This window comes from Lissotriton helveticus, chromosome 10 (assembly GCF_964261635.1).
Source record: "Lissotriton helveticus chromosome 10, aLisHel1.1, whole genome shotgun sequence".
Classification (NCBI taxonomy): domain Eukaryota; kingdom Metazoa; phylum Chordata; class Amphibia; order Caudata; family Salamandridae; genus Lissotriton; species Lissotriton helveticus.
In genome coordinates, this window is record NC_136071.1 from 1,152,681,741 (window position 1) to 1,152,706,787 (window position 25,047).

General features: G+C 36.5%; 1 protein-coding gene across 2 annotated transcripts in view; it reads right to left on the reverse strand.

The window, feature by feature from the left end:
• Positions 1-1,569: 1,569 nt before the first annotated feature.
• LOC144785651 (uncharacterized) overlaps positions 1,570-25,047 on the reverse strand; it is an 87,966-nt gene continuing 64,488 nt past the window's right edge. The window contains exons 1-3 of one of the 2 annotated variants that reach the window (XM_078664451.1): positions 5,644-6,153; positions 2,531-2,746; positions 1,570-2,455 (exon numbers count right to left, since the gene is read on the reverse strand). In XM_078664451.1, the coding sequence (XP_078520577.1) occupies positions 2,192-2,455; positions 2,531-2,746; positions 5,644-5,940 (777 nt within the window). In that variant the 5' untranslated portion in view covers positions 5,941-6,153 and the 3' untranslated portion in view covers positions 1,570-2,191. Of the gene's footprint in view, positions 2,747-5,643; positions 6,154-25,047 lie in introns of those variants that run through there. The other variant, XR_013602011.1, reaches the window with a different exon arrangement.

Consider the following 25,047-nt stretch of genomic DNA (forward strand, 5'->3'; position numbering starts at 1 on the left):
TTTCCGGTACTTTGCAGCAGTTTAAAGAAATTCTTAAAGAGTCTCATTGCTCAAATAGGTGTAATTTCTGATATTTATGGGTTTCCGTCCTCTTCATGCTTGATTTTGCTCGTGAGAACATGTCACTCATAGTTGAAAAATTTCACTTCTAATTACACTGAAATCATGAAAATGTCACACATAAGGAACCTGAAACCTTGGCAGCTATTACTTCGCTTCATTTCATTCTAAAATAAACAACACACAATCTGTTCTTTTAGTTACGAGAGAGAAGTTATTTCTTTCTTATGACCTTATTATTCAAGATATCTAGGGACGGGTTGATTCCAGGCAGTCAGTCACATGAAGCAACCCAGAGAAATGCAACTGCACTACAGGCAGGCATCTTGTCCAAACAACCCCCCCCCCTATCAGATTAAATCCGCTGTGTTCTTCTTACAGAAGTTTGTTCAGGGTCTGTCTTTACTGTTTTGTCTGAACAGTCTGATCTCTGATGGATTCCGAGATACCAGAGGCACGCACCGAGACGCACATTTGCATTTGTTGGTTTGGCATGTGGGCCACGCCACGGCACCGCCACCCACGGGTGGCATATTTATTCATGACCATGCATGGTGATGACTGGTGGCATGGCAGCGGCTACCTAACTAGTAGTTCCTTTAATTAACGTAACTTCTTCCGTACTACTGCTGTTTAACTACTGTGTTGATTTTTTACAGTCACTGCCAGCCACTGCCTTAGGCTGCTGCGTGCGCAGCACAGCTTTTAAGTTAACTGATTGGGCCTGCCCTGCTAGCCAGGGCTTCCTCGCCCTCACCTGGTGCTGTTACTGGTGGTGGCTAGACAGTATAAACGAGTACTCGGTGTCCAGTTCTCACTGGCAGCGGCGGGCACGCACTTACTCCTCAATGCCAAACAAATGAAATAATGGAACCCAACAACGTCGGGACTGCTTGCCGTCTGCTTCCGAGACTTTCACTTAGTGTGAAGAACAGACGGTTCGGTTCTTGAACGACTGAACACCGGCCGCGCTTTACCACCCACGATTACTCTGTGTGTGGTGGGGGGCGGGTGTGCTGGGGCATGGCATGGCAATGCAGCAAATGTGCACACAATAAATATGAAACAAGCATTTGCAATGCAATAGGTCTCGCCTTAGTTAAATTTAAGCTATTAACATTGCAAATGTTTTATTTTTTATTTATGTGTTGTTGTTGGTATTCTGCAAAGTAATAGTTATGTTATTGGTAATGGCATTAGTTTTATTTTTTGCATATGTTACATATATTGTAGTTGTCCTGCAATATATTTTGTATTTATGTGATTTACATAATTTATTTCACACATTTATGCAACAATTATATAGATATGTTATAGTTAGCATTTTGTTAGTAGAAAATAATCAGGCAAACTACAGTGTGGTATAAAAAGTTTTTTTTTTATGATACAAATAAATATATACTCAAATGTACATATAATTGGTATTATTTTGTAAATAATATGATAATCTGATGTACATTTTTTATCAAAACAAGTAGTAACAATGTAACAAGTATTTATTTTGTAGGATATGAAGTAAAATAAACGTAACAATTATATCAAAAGATAGTGCAATTTTTTGGTGTTTTGTAATATACACTTTACTAACAATTTGTTAAGGTATAATGACGATAAAGTGCAGTTTTTTAAATTATGCAACAAGTAACAAAGAAATGCAGTTTTGCAAACGAAAATAGTATTTTAGCACTGTTACATGAACAAGTAATGAAATTTTGTATACAAATAAGTCTCTGAAAAATCAAACATAAGTTATCAGTAGTATTATGCAAATTATTCTTGTCACTGTTAGTATTTTTTGTAGTGGTATGGCAACAATTATTCAAGATTAATTTTAGCAAAACATAGTGCAATTTGTTGGTGTTTTGTAATATACACTTTTGTAAGAATTTGTTGAGGTATAATGACAATAAAGTGCAGTATTTTAAATAATGCAACAATCAATAAAGAAATGCACAGTTTTCAAACAAAAAAATATATTCTAGCAGTGTTACATGAAAAAAAAATGCAATTTTGTATACAAAAAACTATCTGAAAAAGTGAAACATAGGTAATCAGTAGTAGTATGCAAACTATTCACGTTACTTTTTAGTATTTTTTGTACGTTGTATGGCAACAATTGTTTATATTGCAGTTATATTTCTCTTATTATGTCTGTAATGCAACCATTACAAAACAGTACACTAAGTGTTATTGCCAAGAATGGCATTAAAGCATTTTCAAAATCTTCTGTGTCAGTTTCAATGCCTAAGTAGTCCATCAAAGGTGTATTATGGATGTCCATTGATTGCAAGTTTTCATTATTTTCTATTTGCACCACCATTGTGCTTTGCTCCTGGTAAGTTTTTTCCATTCCAAATAACGTTACAGTTATGTTTTCTTTCGGTGGTTGTATGACCTATGAAAAAAGTGTTTTAGTACACTTTTTAAATTTACTGATTGCATCATGATATTGCTATAAATATGTACTTACTTGTATTGTAGAGTGTCTAGTTGTGTTTAATATCTTCTCTCCATTGAACTCATGTACAGCCATATGTGTAAGCTGTACATATTCCCCAATTTCAATCGTAAAATCAGTGGCGTCTCTCCATAGACTTATCTTTACTGAATCTGTTGCATCATTAATTGTAATGCTCCTTATTTTCGTTTCTTGACCTCCAACAAGTATATTTTTAGTATCTTCTGCCTGTGGTACGTAAAGTAGGTATTTTTTGCAGTTTTTTATACTTTAATGAATGTTAAACAATAATTTTGTGCTTTGTGGTATATGTACAGTTAGAATTATTCGAAAACATACTGTAGACATTTTTTATATTGTCAACATACAATTAATGGAAATAAAAATGATTAATTATTTGGTATGCTACTATTGCTCACTTTTGAACTTTGTACAAATGCTTATGTATATAATTTTTGTTACTTACTTTGTATTGTTGTTGATAGTTTACTTATCCATGGGTGTATTGCTAGTATATTTTATCTTGCTTTTGATTAAACTCTTTTTTTTCTTTTTACATTTGTACTTTGGGTATTTAGTAAGTCCATTGATGGTATACAGAGTTTTCCATATGCTGATATTATACTATAATAGTAGCAATGTCAATACATCAGCTGGAAAGAGCTGGAGTGTAGAAGCCTTTGCTATTTTGGGTAGAAGCCGCCATGCTTCTTGTTCTGTTGGAGTTGCGTTGGATACCTTTGGGTTGAGTGGAACACAGGAGCTGTCAGCAGGGTGGGCAGGGAAGAGTTGGAGGGCAGGAGTTTCTCCTGCTTTGGGTACAAGTCTGCCATAGCTCCTAGCAAAGATGAGCAGGAAGTGCTGGAAGGTAGGAGTCTCTTCTGCTGTGGGTGGAGCTGTTAGTAGTGTTGGGGGGGTGGCAGGGAAGTGCTGAAGGGTAGGAGCTTTCCTGCTTTGAGTAAAACTTTGTTATGTTTTTTGCCCTCTTGTAGCTGTTTTGGACACCCTTGGGTCTAGTGCACCACAGGAGCTGTTAGCAAGGGCAGGTGGGGGGGGGGGGGTGCAGGGAAGTTTTGGAGGGTAGGATCTTCTTCTTCTTTGGGTATAAGTCTGGTCAATAAAACATTAAATAGCTACGGAAAATTGTGTGAGTACTCAAGTTGTATGTATAGGTACATAAAATTGCTCCAGAAAGCTCATACAATTGCAACATGTCCCTTTGAATTGTAACAGCCACTGTGAGTTAGGAAATGTCTCTTCAGTTAGGAGTTTTTCCCATAAGCTAAGATCACCCCCACTTACACATATAATGAAAGGGAAGTTATAGGGGTAGAAAGGGAGATGGGAGTTAAGAGGAACAAAATAGAGCAAAAAGTACAATAAGGCCAGCAAGAGGTGATAAGCTGTTGATGGTGTACTTGATATATTTTACAACTTTGCTATTGGGGAACATGTAGTAATTACTTGTTTCAGATATTAGTGTACAATTTTATTTGTGGTACAAGTATCTATTTGAAACAAGTAAATGCTGTTTGTTAAAGTTGTATCAATATTAGTAATATTTAAGTTAAACTATTTTTTAAAAAAACTTTTGAGTTGTTCTAGTATTAAATGTGATAGTTTGCAACCAAAAACATGGTATTTATACAGTAAATAATGGAATTGGGTAAAATTTATAAGTTAACATGTTGTTAAAAAATATGGTACAGTCATATTACTAAAATCAATAAAATAGTTATTACTTGTTTTAGATAGACAGTACAATTTTTTTTGTACTTGTATTTTTAAAACAAGTAAATGTTGGAATGTAAGTTGTATTGTGCATTCCAATTTTATTTTATTTCTTACATATATAAAAACATATACTTACTTCGTATTAGTTTGCGATTGCTTGATATGGAGGATATAGGCAACTTTATAAAACAGTTTATAAATACAATCTCTTAATAGCAGGTAACTTGTATTGTGCATTGTTTTTTTTCGGATTTCTGTAACATATATAAAGTTATTTACTTACTTCATATTAGTAGCTGTTTTTTGCTTTGGAGGGTATAATTAACTTAATAAAATAGTTTCTAATAAAATTTGTAAGAAAATAATTGTATATTAATTACTTGTTGCAGATAGCATTGTACATTTTTTTTTGTACAAGTAGTTATGTGAAACAAGTAAATTATTTGCAGGTAAGGTGTATAGGTTATAGAATTTATTTTGATTTTTGCAATGTATATAAAGAATTTACTTACTTTGTATTAATGGATAATACTTGTCTCACATATTTTAATATCTTTCTCTACTGTTCTATCTAAACACAGGAGTTGTCAGCAGGGGGGACAGAGAAGAGTTGGAGTGCAGGAATTTGTCCTGCTTTGGGTAGTAGTCTGCCATGCTTTTTGCTGTCTTGGAGCTGCATTAGACACTATTAAGTTGAGTGTAATAGATGAGCTCCTAGCAGGTGGGGCAGGTAAGAGTTGGAAGGTAGGAGTCTCTACTTCTTTAGGTAGAAGTCTGTTATACGTCTTGCTATTTTGGAGCTGCGCTTGACACCTCTGGGTTGAGTGCAACATAGGAGTTTCCAGCAGGGATGGACAGGAAGTGCTGGAAGGTAGGAGTCTCTTCTGCTGTGGGTGGAGCTGTTAGCAGGGGTGGAGGGGGAGGTGGCAGGGAAGTGCTAAAGGCTAGGAGCATTTCCTGCTTTGTGTGCAAGTCTGTTATGCTTTTTGCACTCTTATAGGTGCGTTGGACACTCATGGGTTGTGTGCAACACAGTAGCTTTTAGCAGGGGGCGGGGGAGGTCAGGTAAGATTTCTATGGTAGGAGCCTCTCCTGTTTATAAAGAATTTACTTACTTTGTATTAATGGATAATACTTGTCTCCCATATTTTAATGTCATTTTTTACTGTTCTATCTAAATATTGGCTTGTAAGCAATAGTAATATCATAAAACAGTTCTTTTAACATCATTATATAAAAATTATAAGTTATAAAATTGGATACATATAAATATAACATTTTATTTATAATAATGATAATTACTTATAACTGTACAATTGCAAACATTTTGTAGTAAAATTAGTCAGTATGACAAATAGTTGCATGTAAAATAGTAATAAAATACTGCTTACTTCTGTAATTGTTCCTGACACACTCAGGAGTGTCTTTACAGCAGCTCCTCGAACAGCTTTTATCGGAGATACTGGTGGGGCTGGCGGCTGTAGGATGCATTCTGCTTCTTGTATAATACCTGCTGAAATTGTAAGTGGTGGCATTCTTGCTATTTTCGTTTGCTTTGTCAACAGTAATATATCATTTTTGAAAATGTAATTGCGAATAAGTAATTCATTTTGTTCTCTTGTTTGCATATAGTAATCCTCATTATAACATGTTGCTTTAATAGTAGTAGTTTCATCAGCTAATGCCATATGATACAAAACTTTATTTTCTTGTTTTGAATTGCGATAATAAGTTTTTGCTGAACATTTGATGATGTTGACTCGTAGTGCTTTCTGGTATGGCTTGGAATCAAATTGTTTGGTGCTCTTTCATTCTTCAATGGAAATCATCTGTAAAATAATATGTAAATATTAATAATCAAGATTGTTATTTATGCAAAGATAGTACTTTGATAGGGTAACATTCTTAAGCAGTACATTCAATGGAAATCATTTGTAAAATTATATGTAAATATTAATAATCAATATTGCTATTTATGCAAAGACAGTACTTTGATAGGGTAATATTATTAAATAGTACATTAAATAGCTATCCATATTGGTTTATGATCACTGTAATATGATTCTAATGTTTCGTAATTTGTAGGATGTGCATTTGTAAAAATGTGATCTAGTAAAGAGTTGTAATCTGTTGTAGGTGTGTTAATTTTCTGCTCACAATTAAAATTTGTTTTCATGTAGTTTTGTAATAATTTGCTACTGTATGTTGTTTGTTGTAGGTCAATGTTAAAATCGCCCATTATGACATATTTATGATGTGGATATGCATTTAATGTAGAACTTAAAATTGCTAGTAATGTTTGTATTGCAACTTTTGGTGGTTTGTATATAATTAGTATTAAGTATTGTGTATTGTTAATTGTTTGTGTGAACTGTAAAATGTCAATTTGTTTTTCTGTTGTAAAAATTGGATTTATAACATGTTGTTTGTTGTAATATATAGCTATTCCATGTTTTGTGTGTATGTTGTAAAATTTGTCAAATAATAAACAATTGTAATGATCAATATTATATGTTTCGTTAGGTGTTTTGTGTGTTATATTTATTTCAGTTAAACACAACACGTCTGCATTTAATATATTAGTATCAGATTTTATTGCTTTGAAATGTTTTTGTAGTGATCTTATGTTATGTGCTATTAGTGTGAAACTTTTGTTGTATTGATGTATTTGTGGTATTGAAATTTGTAATAACATATTTGTTTTCATGCGAAACATTTCCTCGTGCACTTTAAAGTGTGTTAATATTTTATCTTCTTTAAAGTTTTTAATATATATGTTATTTAAAGACTTTGCTCTGCTAATTGCTACATAATGTAAGTGATGTGTTTTGGTATTACCGAAATGTATATATAATGGTTCTATTGTTTGACCTTGAGTTCTATGTATAGTACGTGCAGATGATTGTCGTAATGGAAACTGTTTTCGTACTATTGTTATTAATTTTTTGCTATATTGAAAACTACGAGAAATCGGTAATATTGGTGTCCAACTTTTAGAAATATTTATTTTGTAAAGGTGTGTATTTTGTTATCTTGTTTGTGTGCCAATTTTTTCATTGTCAAAATGCATCCAAACAATAATTGGGATATTATTTGTAGTTTCGACATACTCAATTATACCTGTTGCACCATTAGTTAAACCATCATTCACATTAATATTAGAAGTTACATCATAACGTAATTTAATTGCAATATGTAATATCTTTGCCAATGACATAGTTTGATTTGTATTAGTAGGTAATTTTTGTAAAATTGCTTCTTTTACTTCTGGACTTAAGTCTCCTGGTACTGTGTCTATAGCTATTGTAGTATACATTGGATAATGTTTGATATGTTGCATCAAAACATTATGATTTATTTCATTAACTTCATTGTTAGTAAACATTATATATGGTATAGACTGTAGTATACTTGAATCTGGTTCTATTTCACGTGATTTCAATTTTTGAATATCATCAATTGTTTGCTCACCAGTCCTTAGTCTATTTAGCAGTTGTGCAAATGGCATATCATTTATTTGCCTAATGATTTTGGTAAGTTCAAATATTTTAAAATGTGTTTGCCATAAGTTAGTACTTAATGGTCCATACATATTTTTTGAGTTTTCAAATATATATGTATCAAAAACTGGTTTCAATTGGTAAAAGTCTCCAATGGCTAATATTGATATACCTCCAAATGGTTCATTTGATGCTTTTATTTCTTGCAATCTATTGTGTATAAAATTTAACATATTTGTGCCAACCATTGATATTTCATCTATTATCAGAACTTTTAAATGCATTAATTTACATTGTAATGTACTTCTATTTTCATGTGTTAATTGCTTATATGTTAATGCTTGTGAGATTGGAATTTTAAATGTACTATGTAAAGTTTGACCATTTATATTATGTGCAGCGTGCCCTGTTGGTGCTGTAAGTAATATATAAATGTTATCAGGATTTTCTCCTGCTTTTGTATTATAGTAGCGTACTAAAGTTTGATATAGTGCAGTAATTATATAACTTTTGCCTACTCCTGCACCGCCAGTACAAAAAGTAAAAAAACATTCTGTTTTTGTTTTTAGCCAGTTTAAGTGATGGTAGACAAAATTTAGTTGTTCCATTGTTAAGTCTTGCATAATACTACTGTACTCCTCCTGTGGTAGTATATTGTTCACTAATAATTCTTCTTCTGCAATTGTTCTAATTCCTAAATCTAGTCCTAGATCATATTGTGTTTCTGATTGATATGCAGGTGTTGTTGTTTCTTGATTATCTATAACTATTGATATTGTAGGTGATGCTGGTGATGTGTCCATTTCTTCATTATTATGTGTTTCTTCAGTATTAATTATTGTATCTTGCTTATTATATAATTTATAGTTAGTATCTACTTCTATTTGTACTTGTAGGTATTTTTCATAGTATGTACTTTTTGGTGAAATTATATTGTTTTCTATTCTCCAAGGGTAGTATAGCATTAGTAACTCTCTGTAATAATTTTCTGTGTCGTTAATTTTATTGAAACGTCTATATCTAATTATTATTTTTTTTCTACGTTCAGTGTACATTTTGCTGTGTTTGTTACTTATTAATTCATCTATTTGAACTTCTTCTTCATCTGAACTATAAAAGTTAGTTTCTAAAAGTAAGTCATCATAAGTATTTTTTTTTTTGGGTGTTAATTTTCTGTTTGGTATTATAGTTTGATGCATAATCAGCTAAAGTACATTCTTCTAATGTTATTGGCCGTTTACTGTACTTGTTAATAACATTGTCAAATTGTATTTTTGTTGATGTTTCTGGTAACATATTTATTGTATTAATATCTTTCATTAAATATGTACGCTGATCTGGCATACTTGTATTAATAAATACAAATGATCTTGAACTTTTCCTTAAGGGTATTTGTAATATAAGGTAAGCAGCTTCTTGTGCACTAATTTCTGTGCAATTTATAAATTTATTACCAATGTACTTTAATTGCTCTTTCATCTTTACATTATGGCCAACTTCTTTTGCAGCTTGTGCTAATATTTTACTTAAGCCACGCTGAGATTTACTAATATATGATACAATATATACAGCACAAGCATATGCATCTAAAACATACTGTATATCTATGCTAGCTTGCCATGCTGGTAAAATTACTTTATTGTAATTATTAATAAAACATTCAGCTCGTGTTCTTTTTAAAAATATAGTAGTTTTATTTATTTGTAATTGTATGCATGTTATATATTCTTCTTCTGTTATTTGAATGTGTTGTAAGAATTCTTCATATGTGTAATTTGCAAATTGTTCTGTATTCATTGTAGCATGAATAATATCTATGTGTTGCTTAAACATATTGTTTGTGTTTTCTAGTTGTAATGGCTTTAATATCATTGTGCATGCCATTGGATATCTTGGAAATTGATATTTGCATGTTTTTTTATGTTTGATGCGGCAATTTTTTGTATGCCCATGTTTTTGTAATGGAAGTAAACTGTGTAAAGGTGTGTCTTCTGTTTTTGTACATGTTATGTGCTTATTTATAAAAGTTATAACTTCATCATCTTTGTGTATGTTATATTGTGGTGCATCATCAATCCAAAGTAATGCATGTATATGTGGTGATCCTCTCTGTTGAAATTCAACTCTGTAAAAATAATCTATTACTTTACCTACTGGGTTTGATTTGTGAAGTAAAATACAATTGAATAATTTTCTAACTTGATAATCGAAATGTCGTGCACATGTTATTGGGTCTTGCTGTATTAAACTGCATTTTGTTTCCCATGTCATACTTTTGAATTCATCTCTTGTACATTCTTTTTGGTTTTTTATCCGTAATAGTATATTAATCAAATGGTACCATTTTGTTTCTGCTGCTGATAAAGTTAGAAAAAAAGTTGGGATACCCAATTGCCTTATCATTGCAAATAAATATTTCTTACAATTTTCCCAATATGGGGGAGAACTCCGTATTGTTTTCAATATTTTGTAACCTTCATTGTATTGTAGTATGCTGTCTAAGTTATCTTTTATATCTTTCACTGTAATAACTTGACCATTAGTAAAATACTTTCTAAGTGATATAAAAATTGTGTCTTGTATTTGTTTAATTTGCAATCTTTTTAATTTAAAAAACATATTTGTAACATTATTAGCTACTCTTTTGTCAAAACTTCGTAATTCCCATTTACATATGGTACTATAATGTACTGGTACATGTCTATTTTCATTAGCTGTTCTACGTTTACCACAAAAAATTGTTGGAAATGCTAAGTATTCAGAATCTTTGTCTTCATATAATCCACGCGGAGTATTATGTTCAGCAGGAGCTAAACTTAATACATTAATGTTCTCTGTTGGAATAGTTTCATTTGTTAATAATGTATCTAAATTACCTACAGGTAGTTCATCTGTACTACTTGAAGTATTGTTAGTTTCAGACATATTTGTATCATTTGTTTCTTGATTTGGTGTATATTGCCAATCTGAGTTTATAGTTATACCATATTCTTTGAATAATTCACTATTGTAAGCTAAATATACAGCTGCATTTTTTACTTTATTAGGTCTTACATTTTCATAATGTGTGTATGATTTATAACGTAATTTTCTTTTTAATTTTATAGGAATTGTCATATTATCACTTATTTGTCTTGGCAACATTGTAATCGTGGTCATAACGTCAGCTGGTACATTAACAACAGCACCTGTTAATGCTTTTTGAAATCCACGTGGCAATGTTCTAATTTGCAAAAAAGGTATTCTTGGAGATATTAATCTCTCCTCTAAATTATGTAAATATAATTCAGATGGTATATTAGGGAAACTCATTCCATTGTAAACAGAACATGGTGGAATTTTGTTTTTAGTTATGTAATGATAGCATGTTTCACATATATAATTAGTTTGATAATCACTAATGTTACATAATAGAAATGTTGTTTGGTTTGTGATATGTCCTATATTTTTTACTGTCTGTTTATGCCACATTTGATTACAAATTGTGCATATATATTCTGGACCATATTGTATTTCATTATGAAAATTTTCAATTATTTTTGATATTGTTAACATATTTGTATCTTCATTTGGTATTGCATTTTTATTAATATTATTAATTGGGATACTTTCGTTTGCAGTGCTTTCCTCAAATGTTACATTATGCATATTATTACTATCTATTTCTGTTACTATGCTATTCTCACTGTTACTATTTATTTGTATTTTATTCCTATCTTTTTTATTTTCCCCATTTTTTTAGTAACTGCAGGTTCAATAGATGTTTGTGAAGTAGATAGTTCTGTATTTGTATTATTTTTTAGTTCTGTAATTTGTTTTGTTATTACTGCAGATTTGAAAGTGGTAGATGAAGAAGGTAATTGTGTGCTATAGTGTATAAGCATTTGTTTATTATCTTCAACACTTTTTTTTAAAGCTAGTCTTTTTTGAGTTTTTTTAAAAGAAGACTACAGAATTTTACTCACTGTTAAAGGAATTACTTTTATTACCAGTAATTCTTCATTAATGACTAGCATATCTTTACATATAGTCATTATATACTGCATTAAATCTGTATATGTTTTTATTTCTATACTGTTTGGAATGTAGTCAGTAGTATATTTATGACTACTTTTTGATGTTTGTGAGTAATAAATGCAATAGGTATCATGTGTATTAATAATAATAATTACAATTGAATGTAAAAATATTATATTACAATAATGTTTATCTAAAGCTTTCATTATAGTTAAGTGTATGTTTTTTAGTACTGTATTATTTTTTACTATGCTATAGAACTGCTCTTTTTGCATCTTTATTGAATATATTGTATTATCATATTCAATATAAGTAGGAATATTTTGAAAGTCTATGTTTTGTTTCTTATAGAAAGTTGTCATATCTCCATACATGTTTTTGGCAAGTTGCATTATATTATGCATATCTTGTGCAGTCCATTTTGTTGGATTTGTATTTTGACTATAAATAATAGCAAAAAATAGATTGCAAATGTATGTGTTATCTATTTTTATTCCTTGCAATTGTGTATTTATTAAATTATAGTTAACTTCTATTACTATGTTGCTATTGTTATTTTTACAATTAATAGTATTTATTTCATGTGATTCCAATTTATGCATAGTACATTGTAATAATGCATTTTTATTTAATTTCTTTTTATTACTTTTTTTGAGTTTTTGATTACTATTATCTGTTATTTAACCTGCTTTTAATGACTTTTCTTTTTTTTTTTTTTTAAATCTTTTTATTCACAAAATTTTTTAAATTTTTCCCACCCTCTGGAGCACAGAGGGGACATGGAGCAAATAAAGAAAATACAGTTTTTCCTACCCTTATCAATTTTTACACCATGCATTTCATTTGAAATAAATCCAAACAAAACAAACACAAAAAAAAACAAAAGAAGTATAAGAAAAAAAAAACCGTTATCTAAATGCCAATACCAAAATGATACATTACCCCTTATTTGGGTGAAATCGCTATCCTTATACATACATATTTACATCGATTATACTTTCTATATGTGTTCTATGGAGTTATACCTTATTATACCTCATTTACTATTTACATGCAGATTTATACAAATTAGATACAAAATTATGTACATATGCATTTCCTGTACAAATCAACCTTCTTCCTTCCATTTCGTTATTGTTTCCCATATATCCAAACCTAATTTCCTCAATCTTTTCCCACTTCTGGAGTAGATCGCTTTTTCTAAATTGTATATGCTCAGCAACCTAGCTAACCATAGTTGAAATGATGGCGCCGCTTGATCTAACCATGCGGTAGTTACACACAGTCTATACACTGCCATGGCCACGAAGATAAAATAATTCCCTGTCTCAACATCGTTGTTTCCATCTACCCCTAGCAAAATAATCGCAGGTGATAGATTAACACGTAGTTTTAGTGCCCTTTGTAGAAACGTTTCTATTTCTTTAAGTACTGTGACTAAACTGGGACATCTTACAAACATGTGAATGGCATCTGCATCTACGCTCATGCACCTGGGGCAGTTTATACCAGTTGTCGCTCCCCATTGTGCCAGTTTAGCCGGGGTATAATAAAGCCAGTACAACGTCTTATAATGCTGAGCTTGTAGTGACGCAGAGCATAGAATGTTCGTCCCTAATTCTAATGATATTTTAAAGCATTCTTGTTCTATGCCCAGCTTTGTTGACCAAATTTCCCCCCATTTCGCCATATCATCCGGTCTTTGTTCATTTAGTTCAAAATAAAATCTTTTAATTGTGCAATCTACTCCAGTTTCTATTATCTCTAATATGTTATTTTTTTCAAACCCTTTTATTCCCCCTCTTTTACTTTGTAGGAAACTTCTGACTTGTAGATATTTGAAGAAGTGATTTGTCGACAGATTGAATTTTCTCTGTATTACGACAAATTGTTCCACCCCCTGTGTCCCCATTACATCCCCTAATTTTGTTATCCCTTTCCGATACCATTCCGTAAAAACTGAGTCAGAGAATATACCCCCCGGAAGTAACACATTCTCATATAACCTCATGTACCTATTAAATTTCCCCAAACCAAACTTTTTCATAAAGGCCTTCCATATATTATATGCGCACAGTATAGTCTTAAAACGCGTCCTTTTATAATATGCCGTGTCAAAATTTCTCAAAAAAATATTTTTTGTTTCTTCACCCAGCAAGATGCCATAAATCGCTAATGACCCTAAGTGGTCTTCTTCTTCTGCTTCAGCTCCACCTATTAATCCTACCATATACTGCAAGGCAGCGGCCCAGTAATACAACTTCAAGTCTGGTAACGCCCACCCCCCTCTATCCCGTGGGAGTGCCAAGAACCTCGCCGCTCTCCTAGTTTTACCTTTGGACCAGATGAATTTGTTAATCATGTTTTCAATCCTTTTAAACCACACGTTATCAAACCATAAGGGAATTGTTCGGAAAAGATACAGAAATTTCGGCATAATTAACATTTTTATAATATTCACTCTTCCAACCAAGGTAAAGTGGAGATTATTCAGTCTGTCTAATTCGCCCCCAACTTTCCGTATAATAGGATCGATATTTAGATCCACTAGCTTGTCTAATTCTGAAGTTATAGTTATTCCCAAATAGGTTCCCGTCCGCACTACCCGTGGATCCTGGCATAGGGCCTTACTGTTTTTTATAATTTGTGTTTTCCCTGTATTCAAAGAATACCCAGAGACCTTCCCGAATTCCTTTGCCTCCTGTTCCACGTGTCTTATAGCCTCTGTGGGGGAAGATGTTATAACCGCCACGTCATCGGCATAGGCCAGAATCTTGCATTCCCCCCTGGATGTAACGATTGGGGGGATGTTCCTATTTAACTCCAGTCTCCTGATTAGTGGGTCCAGATATACCGCAAACAGTAACGGGGAGCATGGGCAGCCCTGCCTTGTGCCCCTGTTAATTTTTACTTTCTCCGTTAACCCCCCATTAATTCTAATTGTCGCGACAGGGTCTCTATACAATATTTTTAACGCTGTTAGAAAGCCACTGCCGAATCCCAGTTTACCCAAGACACTCCACATATACATCCACGACACACGGTCAAAAGCCTTTTCGGCATCTAGTAGTAACACTGCGAACGGGTCCCCATCAGCTTCTGTTTTATCTATAAGAGTAATTAACTTTCTAACATGGTGTGTAGTCCCCCGTCCCGGTATAAAACCATGTTGGGTATTGGTAACTAGAGGTGTTATTACACTGGCAAATCTAGTCGCCAGTGCCTTTGAATAAATCTTTGTGTCCGTGTTCATGAGAGTGATTGGTCTATATGACCCCGGGTTAGTTGGGATTTTCCCTTTCTTGAGAATAACCACAATCACGGCCTCAAACCAAGTGCTTGGTATTGAGCTTCCCTTCTGTGCCTGCTTCATAGTATAAAGCATATCTCCGCCTAGCTCCTCCCAGAACACTTTATAAAACTCTAGCGGGATTTTGTCTGGACCTGCCGCCTTGCCTGATGGTAAACTCTTCATAGCTGTTTTTACCTCCTCTAAGTCTATCATGTTGTCTATCCTCTTCTTCTCTGTTTCCTCCAGCTGCCTCCCCTCATAATAGTTCAAATACTCCATTATGTCTTCAGGGTCCTTTATATCGCTCTCAGAATATAAGGTCGTGTAAAAGTCCCTGAAAACTTCTCTTATTTGTTGTACATTAGTTAAGATCGCCCCTGTACTGTCTTTGATTGCTTTTATCTCCCCAAATGATACCTTCTGTCTAGTTCTGGCTGCTAACAATTTGCCCACCCTTTCGTTCATCTCATAACAGTTCTCTCTGTTCACTGTATATTGTTTGGCTGCCCTTTCTGCTATCTGTTCTTCCTCCTCCATTCGCAGTTTAACAAGTTTAAGATATACAGAGTCCGTTGGGGCTGCGCCGTCAGCTTGATCTGTCCTGTTATTCAATTCATCCTCTGCCTGCAGCAATTCCCTCCTTACCCCCTCACTTCTTTCTTTCTCCTGTTTTCTTTTCCTAACCCCATAGCTAATGGTCTCACCCCTCACTCCAGCCTTGAAACAGTCCCACACTATCCCTGCAGGTGCTGTATACCTATTTATATTCAAAAATTCAGATATCCATCCCCTCATATGTTGGATATATTCGTCCTCCACTAAAAAAGCCTTTTCAAAAGACCACTCCGAGGTCTTCCTCACCGCTGTCAAACCTTTTAAAGTGGCTATAAGAGGGTTATGGTCCGATAATAATCTTGGTGTTCTCTCGATATCTATCCCATCAATCCCTTGGCTACTAACTAAAAAATAGTCTAATCTGACACTTATCCTATGGGGTGCTGAGTAGTATGTAAAACCATCTTGACTAGGATTAAGGGTGTCCCAAACATCCAGCAAACCATTATTTCTGGCTAAATTGACAATTGCCTTAAAGACTCTTTTCTTCCTCCCCTTATATTTAACTGGAGGTCCCAACCCCAACCCCAATCCCCCTGCTCCGTTAATATTAAAATCTCCTCCTATCACAATAAATGGAGCCCAGGTTGCCAACTCAATATCGATTGCTTCAAAAATCTCCGGATCATCACCTGTAGACCCATAAATAGACCCAAGAGTGACCCATGTTTCTCCAACCAGACATTCTATCAGGGCCCATCTACCCCATGCATCCTCGCATTTTTTCCTGGTAGTTACATCTCTTTGCCTTGCCATAACCGCCACCCCCCTATTCCTACTTTCCTGCCTAGAGTGCGCTAAAACAGTAAGGCCTAGCTGGTCTAACAGCCTGATTTCTGACAGTTGTATATGGGTCTCTTGGAGTATTAGAAAATCTATTCTTAAACTTTTAATCAAGACAGCTACCTTTTGCCTTTTTGTCTTATCGTTTAGACCACACACATTCCATGTCATTATGCGTGTACTCATCCTGGGTTTTTAACAAATACCATCACAGTTTTGGCTCTTAAAGAAAAACAAGAAAAACAAATTATGACCACGGCTTTATATGACTCAACCAACACAAGCCTACTTTCTGTTTCATTATTCCTCTTATTCCATAATGTTTCCTGTATTATACATTTCCTATTTGCTTTGCATTCCTTGCCCCCCCCGTGAACTCCGCCCTTCCCCCCCACCCCGGCTGTCCCACCCCCCCTACAGGCAAAAAGGTCCAACGGACCTCTGTGTGACAGCTGTGTCTGCTTGGGTCCCATGCCCCCCCCCCCCGCTCCTGCTGTGTTCCTAACCCTTTGTCTAGGTGGTGCTCTCTTACTATTACTTACTATTACCAAATTGCACATTACGTAACAATCCACTACAGCTCTCTGTTCTTGTGCTTCTATAAAATTTTCACTTTATATCTTGCTGCCTTTAGATAGTAAATCTACTGCTAGATCTTGAGATTGTGTACTATTCTGCGGGGTCCTCTCCTTGAGCCATGCCAAAAATTCAGCCGCTCTAATCTCGGAATAAAAGATTTTAAACTGACCATCTTTAACCACCTTCAGTCTGCTAGGAAACATTAGGTATGCCTCACACCCTATTCTCTGAAATGGAGCTATCAGCTCACGAAGTCTCCACCTACGCTCTACCGTTATATGGCAGAAGTCTGGTCTAGCGAAGAACTCCACCTCCTGAAATCTACATTTTGCCTGTGGTCTTGCTTTGGCCAATATCTCTTCTCTCAATAGAAAGTTGCCCACATAGATTAAGAATGCTCTAGGCTTTTTTGACCCATCCCCCTTCTTCTGTACAAAAGGAAATCTATGTGCGCGCTGGATCTCTGATTCCCAGTCCCATCCCTTTATGTCTGGAAAAGCACCCTTAAGAAATTCGATTATGTAAGCTCTAGCATCCTGTCCCTCCCTTCCTTCCGGAATACCTAAGAGTCTAACATTATTTCTCCGCTGCCTATTCTCAAAATCTTCAAGTTTCCATAATACATCACTATTAGTTTTCTCTTGGTCTTGTCTAAATTCCTTCCATCCATTTATTTCATCTTCCAAGGCTCCCGTTCTTTCTTCCACCTCTGTAACTCTCCCTGCCAGCTCAGTACATGTTTTATTTACTTTTCGAAGTGCATTTTGTATTTTCTTACTTTCCTGCCTGGCTCTCCGACTCTCTACCCTTGCCTCAGTCTGGATTTGTTTAAGCATTGAAAACATTGCTTCAAACCCCAAAGGTGTATTTTGGCATGGGGGCTGCTCCTGACTCTGAATCTGAGTTTCGGGTAGATCTTGCCTGGCTCTCTCTTCATTCAGCCGCAAAGACCCCATACACTCATCTGGACTCCCAACACCCTCTTTATATACCTGAGATATAGCAGTATTGCCCCAATCAAGTCTCTTTGCCACATCAATAGCTGCTGGGCTTATAGATCCTTTTACTCTTCTCCTTTTTTTGGTCAAGACTTTAGTTTTGCGTTTTGCAGCTAAGTCCTTATCAGAAAGCTCTCCAGAGCCGGATGTGGATGTAGTCTCTGTTACAAGTCCTGATAATGTCCGGTCACTTCCCAAGCCGACGACAGACGAGTCCTCTGACTCGCCCCCCCCAGCTGCCCCCGCCTCCGCACCTTCATCCTCACCCTCATTGACAGAGAAAAAGCATTCATCAGAAGGGGAACCTGTTAGGTATACCAAGGCCTTAGAACCATTATTAATCACTTTATTCACATTATCACTACTGCCCCCCTCTGAAGTGGCAACAAGACCAAAAACATTAGCGTTACTCTGCTCCTCCCTTAATGCCTCAGTCGTCGCCTCCGTCGCCTCCGTTGCCTCCGTAAACTTATTGTTTGGTCCCAAATTTAGAGGCAGATTGCTTAGTTCGACATGATGCAACACGCTATCATTTTCTATAGTGCCCTCTCTCACATTGCTCTGTTTGACCTGTCCAGAGGAGGTCTCCACATTCTCCTGCACCAGAGCCCCTTGTAGTGAGTCATTGGCTCTGTACCCCTTCTCGCTTGAGGCTTCCAAATTATCAGTCTGTGCTGAGTAGCTAGCTGCCCGCAAGTTACTGTCTATCTCCCTTGCAGGGGGTGCTTGGGTAGATTCGAGATCCTCACTCACATCCTCGCCAGCATCTATTTGGGATATTTGAGGTATGGATGTGTCAGGTACTGCTTGAGAATTGGTTGCAATTAGAGGGAAAAAAGCCTCTAGAACAAGTGGTTGCCTCAAGGTCCCCTGCTCTATTACTTTCCCCTTGTTACCTTTATCTGTCAGTGCTGGCTTAGTTTTATCTTTTTTATCTTTTTTATCTTTCTTTTTCAGCCTCTCCCCCGTGCTGCTTCCAGCCTCCTTACTCCGCGTTGCACTCCTTACTTGCTCAGCAGCGCGAGGGTCTTCACTCATCTCCTGCACCCGCGTCTGTTTCTTTGTGCGGAGATTAGCCGCCGGAGCATCAAACTCGCTCCAAGCCGCTTTCTCGTCTCTTAGGGCTCTTGAAATCTTCGGCGCCATTGAACGCCAAGTTGTGGACAAAGCGCCCGTTGAGCTGAACTGCCAATCGCGTTTCAGGAGCTGCCGCTGCCGATACTGTTTTCTCCAACTGCTCGCCTTCACCATCAGCTGACGAGCGCTGCCCAATGCTCGAGTCAGCACCGCTTCCAGCGTTGGGAGTGCCGCCTCCGCTATTAGCTTCGGGGATAGTAACATAAGTCACCTTCTTCTTCAGAATACGCTTCTCAAAATCGAAGCCGCAGTTCAAAACAGAACACCACCGTGTTTATTTCCGCTCCTCTCCTTCCCCTTGCACCTTTTAATGACTTTTCAATAATTGTATGTTTTTTAATGCCTTTTTTTTAAGTAGTTTCTTGTTACATTTTTTAGCAATTTGCAATTCTTTTGTTACTGGTAAATTTGTTGTAGCTACATTAATATGTGTCTGCTGATGTACATTTTTTTGCTCAATTTTTTCTGTTTCTAATAAAGCACTAATTTTAGCCGTTTTAGCAGTTTTAGAAATAATTTTATCTGTGTTGCTCCTTTTTTTTTTTAATGTCTCTTTTGTAACATGTTTTGGTGCTGCATGTGTTAATGTGGTTGTAACTTGTGCGTATGTAATAGTACTAGTCTGTTCAAATTGTAACTTAGATGTTATTGCTTTCTCAACTTTGCTACTATTGTTAATTTCCTGCTCTAATATGTTTGCATCATGTACTAAAAGTGTACTTTCATCTTTTCCAACTGTATGTATTTTTTGTAATGCTTGTCTAAAAGATTTTTGTTGTATTTTTATAACATCTATTGGTGTTAATTCAAATTGTATATCTACTGCATTATCTGGTTTTATAAAACTTGCTAATCTACAAATATGGTGCATTATATCCTGAAAACTTTTTTTTATGATTACTACACATGTGCCATTTGTATGTGGCATACCATTATGATCCCGACTATGTGAATCAAAGATAAAGTATGTATTTTCATTTTTAAATATAGAAATTACATATACATCCATGCATAATAAGACTCCAGAATTTGTTATTGATATATTTAATGCTTCTTGAATGTCTGGATATGATAAATCAAAACGTTCAAATATGTTACCATAGTATGGTTGGCGAAGATGAATTGAATATATATTATTTTCATGCATTACATATTTTGGTAGTTCATCAGGATGCATAAATTCTTGTTTATTAATCTGATGCATATGTAAATATAATGCATTTCCAAGATCCATTATATAATGCAAATCTTGTGCATCTCATATGTTTGCTTGTTTATTGTAATTGTGAATTATGGCAAATAGACTATTTGGTAAGCATTGTCTACCTCTAGAAGTTTGTGAAAATTTGTCATGTGCTTGATTGTAGTGAGCTTGTATGTTACTATACATTATGTTGTCTCTTTGTAAAACTGTAGTCAAGGATTTATATGTTATTCTGTTACTTTTTTTTTATTAACTTGTATTTGTAATTTTACTAATATTACAGTCTAGTTATGCATACATGACTAATATTTTGGTTTTATATCATGAAAAAGTAATTTCTTACTAGTAGTGTTTTGATGAACTATTGTAACATACTCTGAAAAACAACTTTAATAATGTATGCATTCAATGATATTAGTCATATTTTTAAGAAAAACTTGAACTAAGTATATTACCTTGTTGTTAGCTTCTTCTTTTTAGAAGAACCTGTAAAAAAAAAAATGTATATGAAATTGTGTATTTATGCATACTTTTTATATGTCAGTATCAACAGATATTTACTTATGTGTCTAAACATTTTCTAGTGCATAGTGCATAGTAGTGAGGGCAGAGTGCAGAGTAGTGAGGGCAAAGTGCAGAGTAGTAAGTGCATAGTGCGGAGTAGTGAGTGTAGAGTGCAGAGTAGTGAGCGCACAGCAAATAGTAGTGAGGGCAAAGTGCAGAGTAGTGATGGTAGATTGCAGAGTAATTAGCGCAGAATGCATACTAGTGAGTGTGGAGCAGTGAGTGCAGAGTAGTGAGGGCAGTACTACTGTATTGGCACAGTGCTGAGTAGTGAGTGCAGAGTGCATAGTAGTGAGGGCAGAGTGCAGAGTAATTAGTGTACAATGCAAAGTAGTGAGTGCAAAGTGTGGAGCAGTAAGTGCAGAGTAGTGAGAGTATTACTACTATGTTGGTACAGTGCTGAGTAGTGAGTGCAGAGTGCATAGTAGTTAGGGCAGATTGCAGAATATGAGTGACGAGCATAGAGTAGTGAGTTTAAAGTGCAGAGTAGTGAGGGCAGAGTGTAGAGTAATGAGTGCATAGTGCATAGTAGTGAGGGCAGAGTGCAGAGTAATTAGTGCAAAATGCAGAGTAGTGAGTGCAAATTGTGGAGCAGTGAGGGCATAGTGCATAGTAGTAAGGGTAGAGTGCAGAGTAGTGACTGCAGAGTGCAGAGTAGTGAGTGAACAATGCATAGTAGTGAGGCCAAAATGCAGAGTAGTGTGGGTAGAGAGCAGAGTAGTTAGGGCAGATTGGAGAGTATGAGTGCCGAGCACAGAGTAGTAAGTGCAAAGTGCACAGTAGTGAGGGCAGAGTGCAGAGTAGTGAGTGCATAGTGCATAGTAGTGAGGGCATAGTGCAGAGTACTGATAGCAGAGTGCAGAGTAATTAGTGCAGAATGCAGAATAGTGAGTGCAGAGTGCGAAGCAGTGAGTACGGAGTGCAGAGTAATGAGGGCAGTACTAGTTTGTGGACACAGTGTCAAGTAGTGAGTGCAGAGTGTATAATAGTGAGGGCAAGGTACAGAGTACTGAGGGAAGACTGTAGAGTTGTGAGTGCAAATTGCAGAGTATGAGTGCAGAGGGCAGAGTAGTGAGTGCAAAGTATTGAGTAGTGACTGCAAAGTAGTAAGTGCAGAGTAGTGAGTGCACAGTACTTACTGCAGATTGCATAATAGTGATGACAGTACTACTCTGTAGGCAGGGTGCAGAGTAGGAACTGCAGACTGCATATCAGTGTATGCAGAGTAGTAAGCACTGCGTAGTAAGTGCAGAGTGCAGATTAGTAAGCATAGAGTGCAGACTAATGAATGTAAAGTGCAAAGTAGTGAGTGCATAGTGCATAGTAGTGAGGGCAGAGTGGAGAGTAGTGAGAGCAAAGTGCAGAGTAGTAAGTGCATAGTGCAGAGTAGTGAGTGTAGAGTGCAGAGTAGTGAGCGCACAGCGAATAGTAGTGAGCGCACAGCGAATAGTAGTGAGTGCATAGTGCATAGTAGTGAGGGCAGAGTGCAGAGTAATTAGTGTACAATGCAAAGTAGTGAGTGCAAAGTGTGGAGCAGTAAGTGCAGAGTAGTGAGAGTATTACTACTGTGTTGGTACAGTGCTGAGTAGTGAGTGCAGAGTGCATAGTAGTTAGGGCAGATTGCAGAATATGAGTGACGAGCATAGAGTAGTGAGTTCAAAGTGCAGAGTAGTAAGTGCATAGTGCGGAGTAGTGAGTGTAGAGTGCAGAGTAGTGAGCGCACAGCGAATAGTAGTAAGGGCAAAGTGCAGAGTAGTGATGGTAGATTGCAGAGTAATTAGCGCAGAATGCATACTAGTGAGTGTGGAGCAGTGAGTGCAGAGTAGTGAGGGCAGTACTACTGTATTGGCACAGTGCTGAGTAGTGAGTGCAGAGTGCATAGTAGTGAGGGCAGAGTGCAGAGTAATTAGTGTACAATGCAAAGTAGTGAGTGCAAAGTGTGGAGCAGTAAGTGCAGAGTAGTGAGAGTATTACTACTGTGTTGGTACAGTGCTGAGTAGTGAGTGCAGAGTGCATAGTAGTTAGGGCAGATTGCAGAATATGAGTGACGAGCATAGAGTAGTGAGTTCAAAGTGCAGAGTAGTAAATGCATAGTGCGGAGTAGTGAGTGTAGAGTGCAGAGTAGTGAGCGCACAGCGAATAGTAGTAAGGGCAAAGTGCAGAGTAGTGATGGTAGATTGCAGAGTAATTAGCGCAGAATGCATACTAGTGAGTGTGGAGCAGTGAGTGCAGAGTAGTGAGGGCAGTACTACTGTATTGGCACAGTGCTGAGTAGTGAGTGCAGAGTGCATAGTAGTGAGGGCAGAGTGCAGAGTAATTAGTGTACAATGCAAAGTAGTGAGTGCAAAGTGTGGAGCAGTAAGTGCAGAGTAGTGAGAGTATTACTACTGTGTTGGTACAGTGCTGAGTAGTGAGTGCAGAGTGCATAGTAGTTAGGGCAGATTGCAGAATATGAGTGACGAGAATAGAGTAGTGAGTTTAAAGTGCAGAGTAGTGAGGGCAGAGTGTAGAGTAATGAGTGCATAGTGCATAGTAGTGAAGGCAGAGTGCAGAGTAATTAGTGCAAAATGCAGAGTAGTGAGTGCAAATTGTGGAGCAGTGAGGGCATAGTGCATAGTAGTAAGGGTAGAGTGCAGAGTAGTGACTGCAGAGTGCAGAGTAGTGAGTGAACAATGCATAGTAGTGAGGCCAAAATGCAGAGTAGTGTGGGTAGAGAGCAGAGTAGTTAGGGCAGATTGGAGAGTATGAGTGCCGAGCACAGAGTAGTAAGTGCAAAGTGCACAGTAGTGAGGGCAGAGTGCAGAGTAGTGAGTGCATAGTGCATAGTAGTGAGGGCATAGTGCAGAGTACTGATAGCAGAGTGCAGAGTAATTAGTGCAGAATGCAGAATAGTGAGTGCAGAGTGCGAAGCAGTGAGTACGGAGTGCAGAGTAATGAGGGCAGTACTAGTTTGTGGACACAGTGTCAAGTAGTGAGTGCAGAGTGTATAATAGTGAGGGCAAGGTACAGAGTACTGAGGGAAGACTGTAGAGTTGTGAGTGCAAATTGCAGAGTATGAGTGCAGAGGGCAGAGTAGTGAGTGCAAAGTATTGAGTAGTGACTGCAAAGTAGTAAGTGCAGAGTAGTGAGTGCACAGTACTTACTGCAGATTGCATAATAGTGATGACAGTACTACTCTGTAGGCAGGGTGCAGAGTAGGAACTGCAGACTGCATATCAGTGTATGCAGAGTAGTAAGCACTGCGTAGTAAGTGCAGAGTGCAGATTAGTAAGCATAGAGTGCAGACTAATGAATGTAAAGTGCAAAGTAGTGAGTGCATAGTGCATAGTAGTGAGGGCAGAGTGGAGAGTAGTGAGAGCAAAGTGCAGAGTAGTAAGTGCATAGTGCAGAGTAGTGAGTGTAGAGTGCAGAGTAGTGAGCGCACAGCGAATAGTAGTGAGCGCACAGCGAATAGTAGTGAGTGCATAGTGCATAGTAGTGAGGGCAGAGTGCAGAGTAATTAGTGTACAATGCAAAGTAGTGAGTGCAAAGTGTGGAGCAGTAAGTGCAGAGTAGTGAGAGTATTACTACTGTGTTGGTACAGTGCTGAGTAGTGAGTGCAGAGTGCATAGTAGTTAGGGCAGATTGCAGAATATGAGTGACGAGCATAGAGTAGTGAGTTCAAAGTGCAGAGTAGTAAGTGCATAGTGCGGAGTAGTGAGTGTAGAGTGCAGAGTAGTGAGCGCACAGCGAATAGTAGTAAGGGCAAAGTGCAGAGTAGTGATGGTAGATTGCAGAGTAATTAGCGCAGAATGCATACTAGTGAGTGTGGAGCAGTGAGTGCAGAGTAGTGAGGGCAGTACTACTGTATTGGCACAGTGCTGAGTAGTGAGTGCAGAGTGCATAGTAGTGAGGGCAGAGTGCAGAGTAATTAGTGTACAATGCAAAGTAGTGAGTGCAAAGTGTGGAGCAGTAAGTGCAGAGTAGTGAGAGTATTACTACTGTGTTGGTACAGTGCTGAGTAGTGAGTGCAGAGTGCATAGTAGTTAGGGCAGATTGCAGAATATGAGTGACGAGCATAGAGTAGTGAGTTCAAAGTGCAGAGTAGTAAATGCATAGTGCGGAGT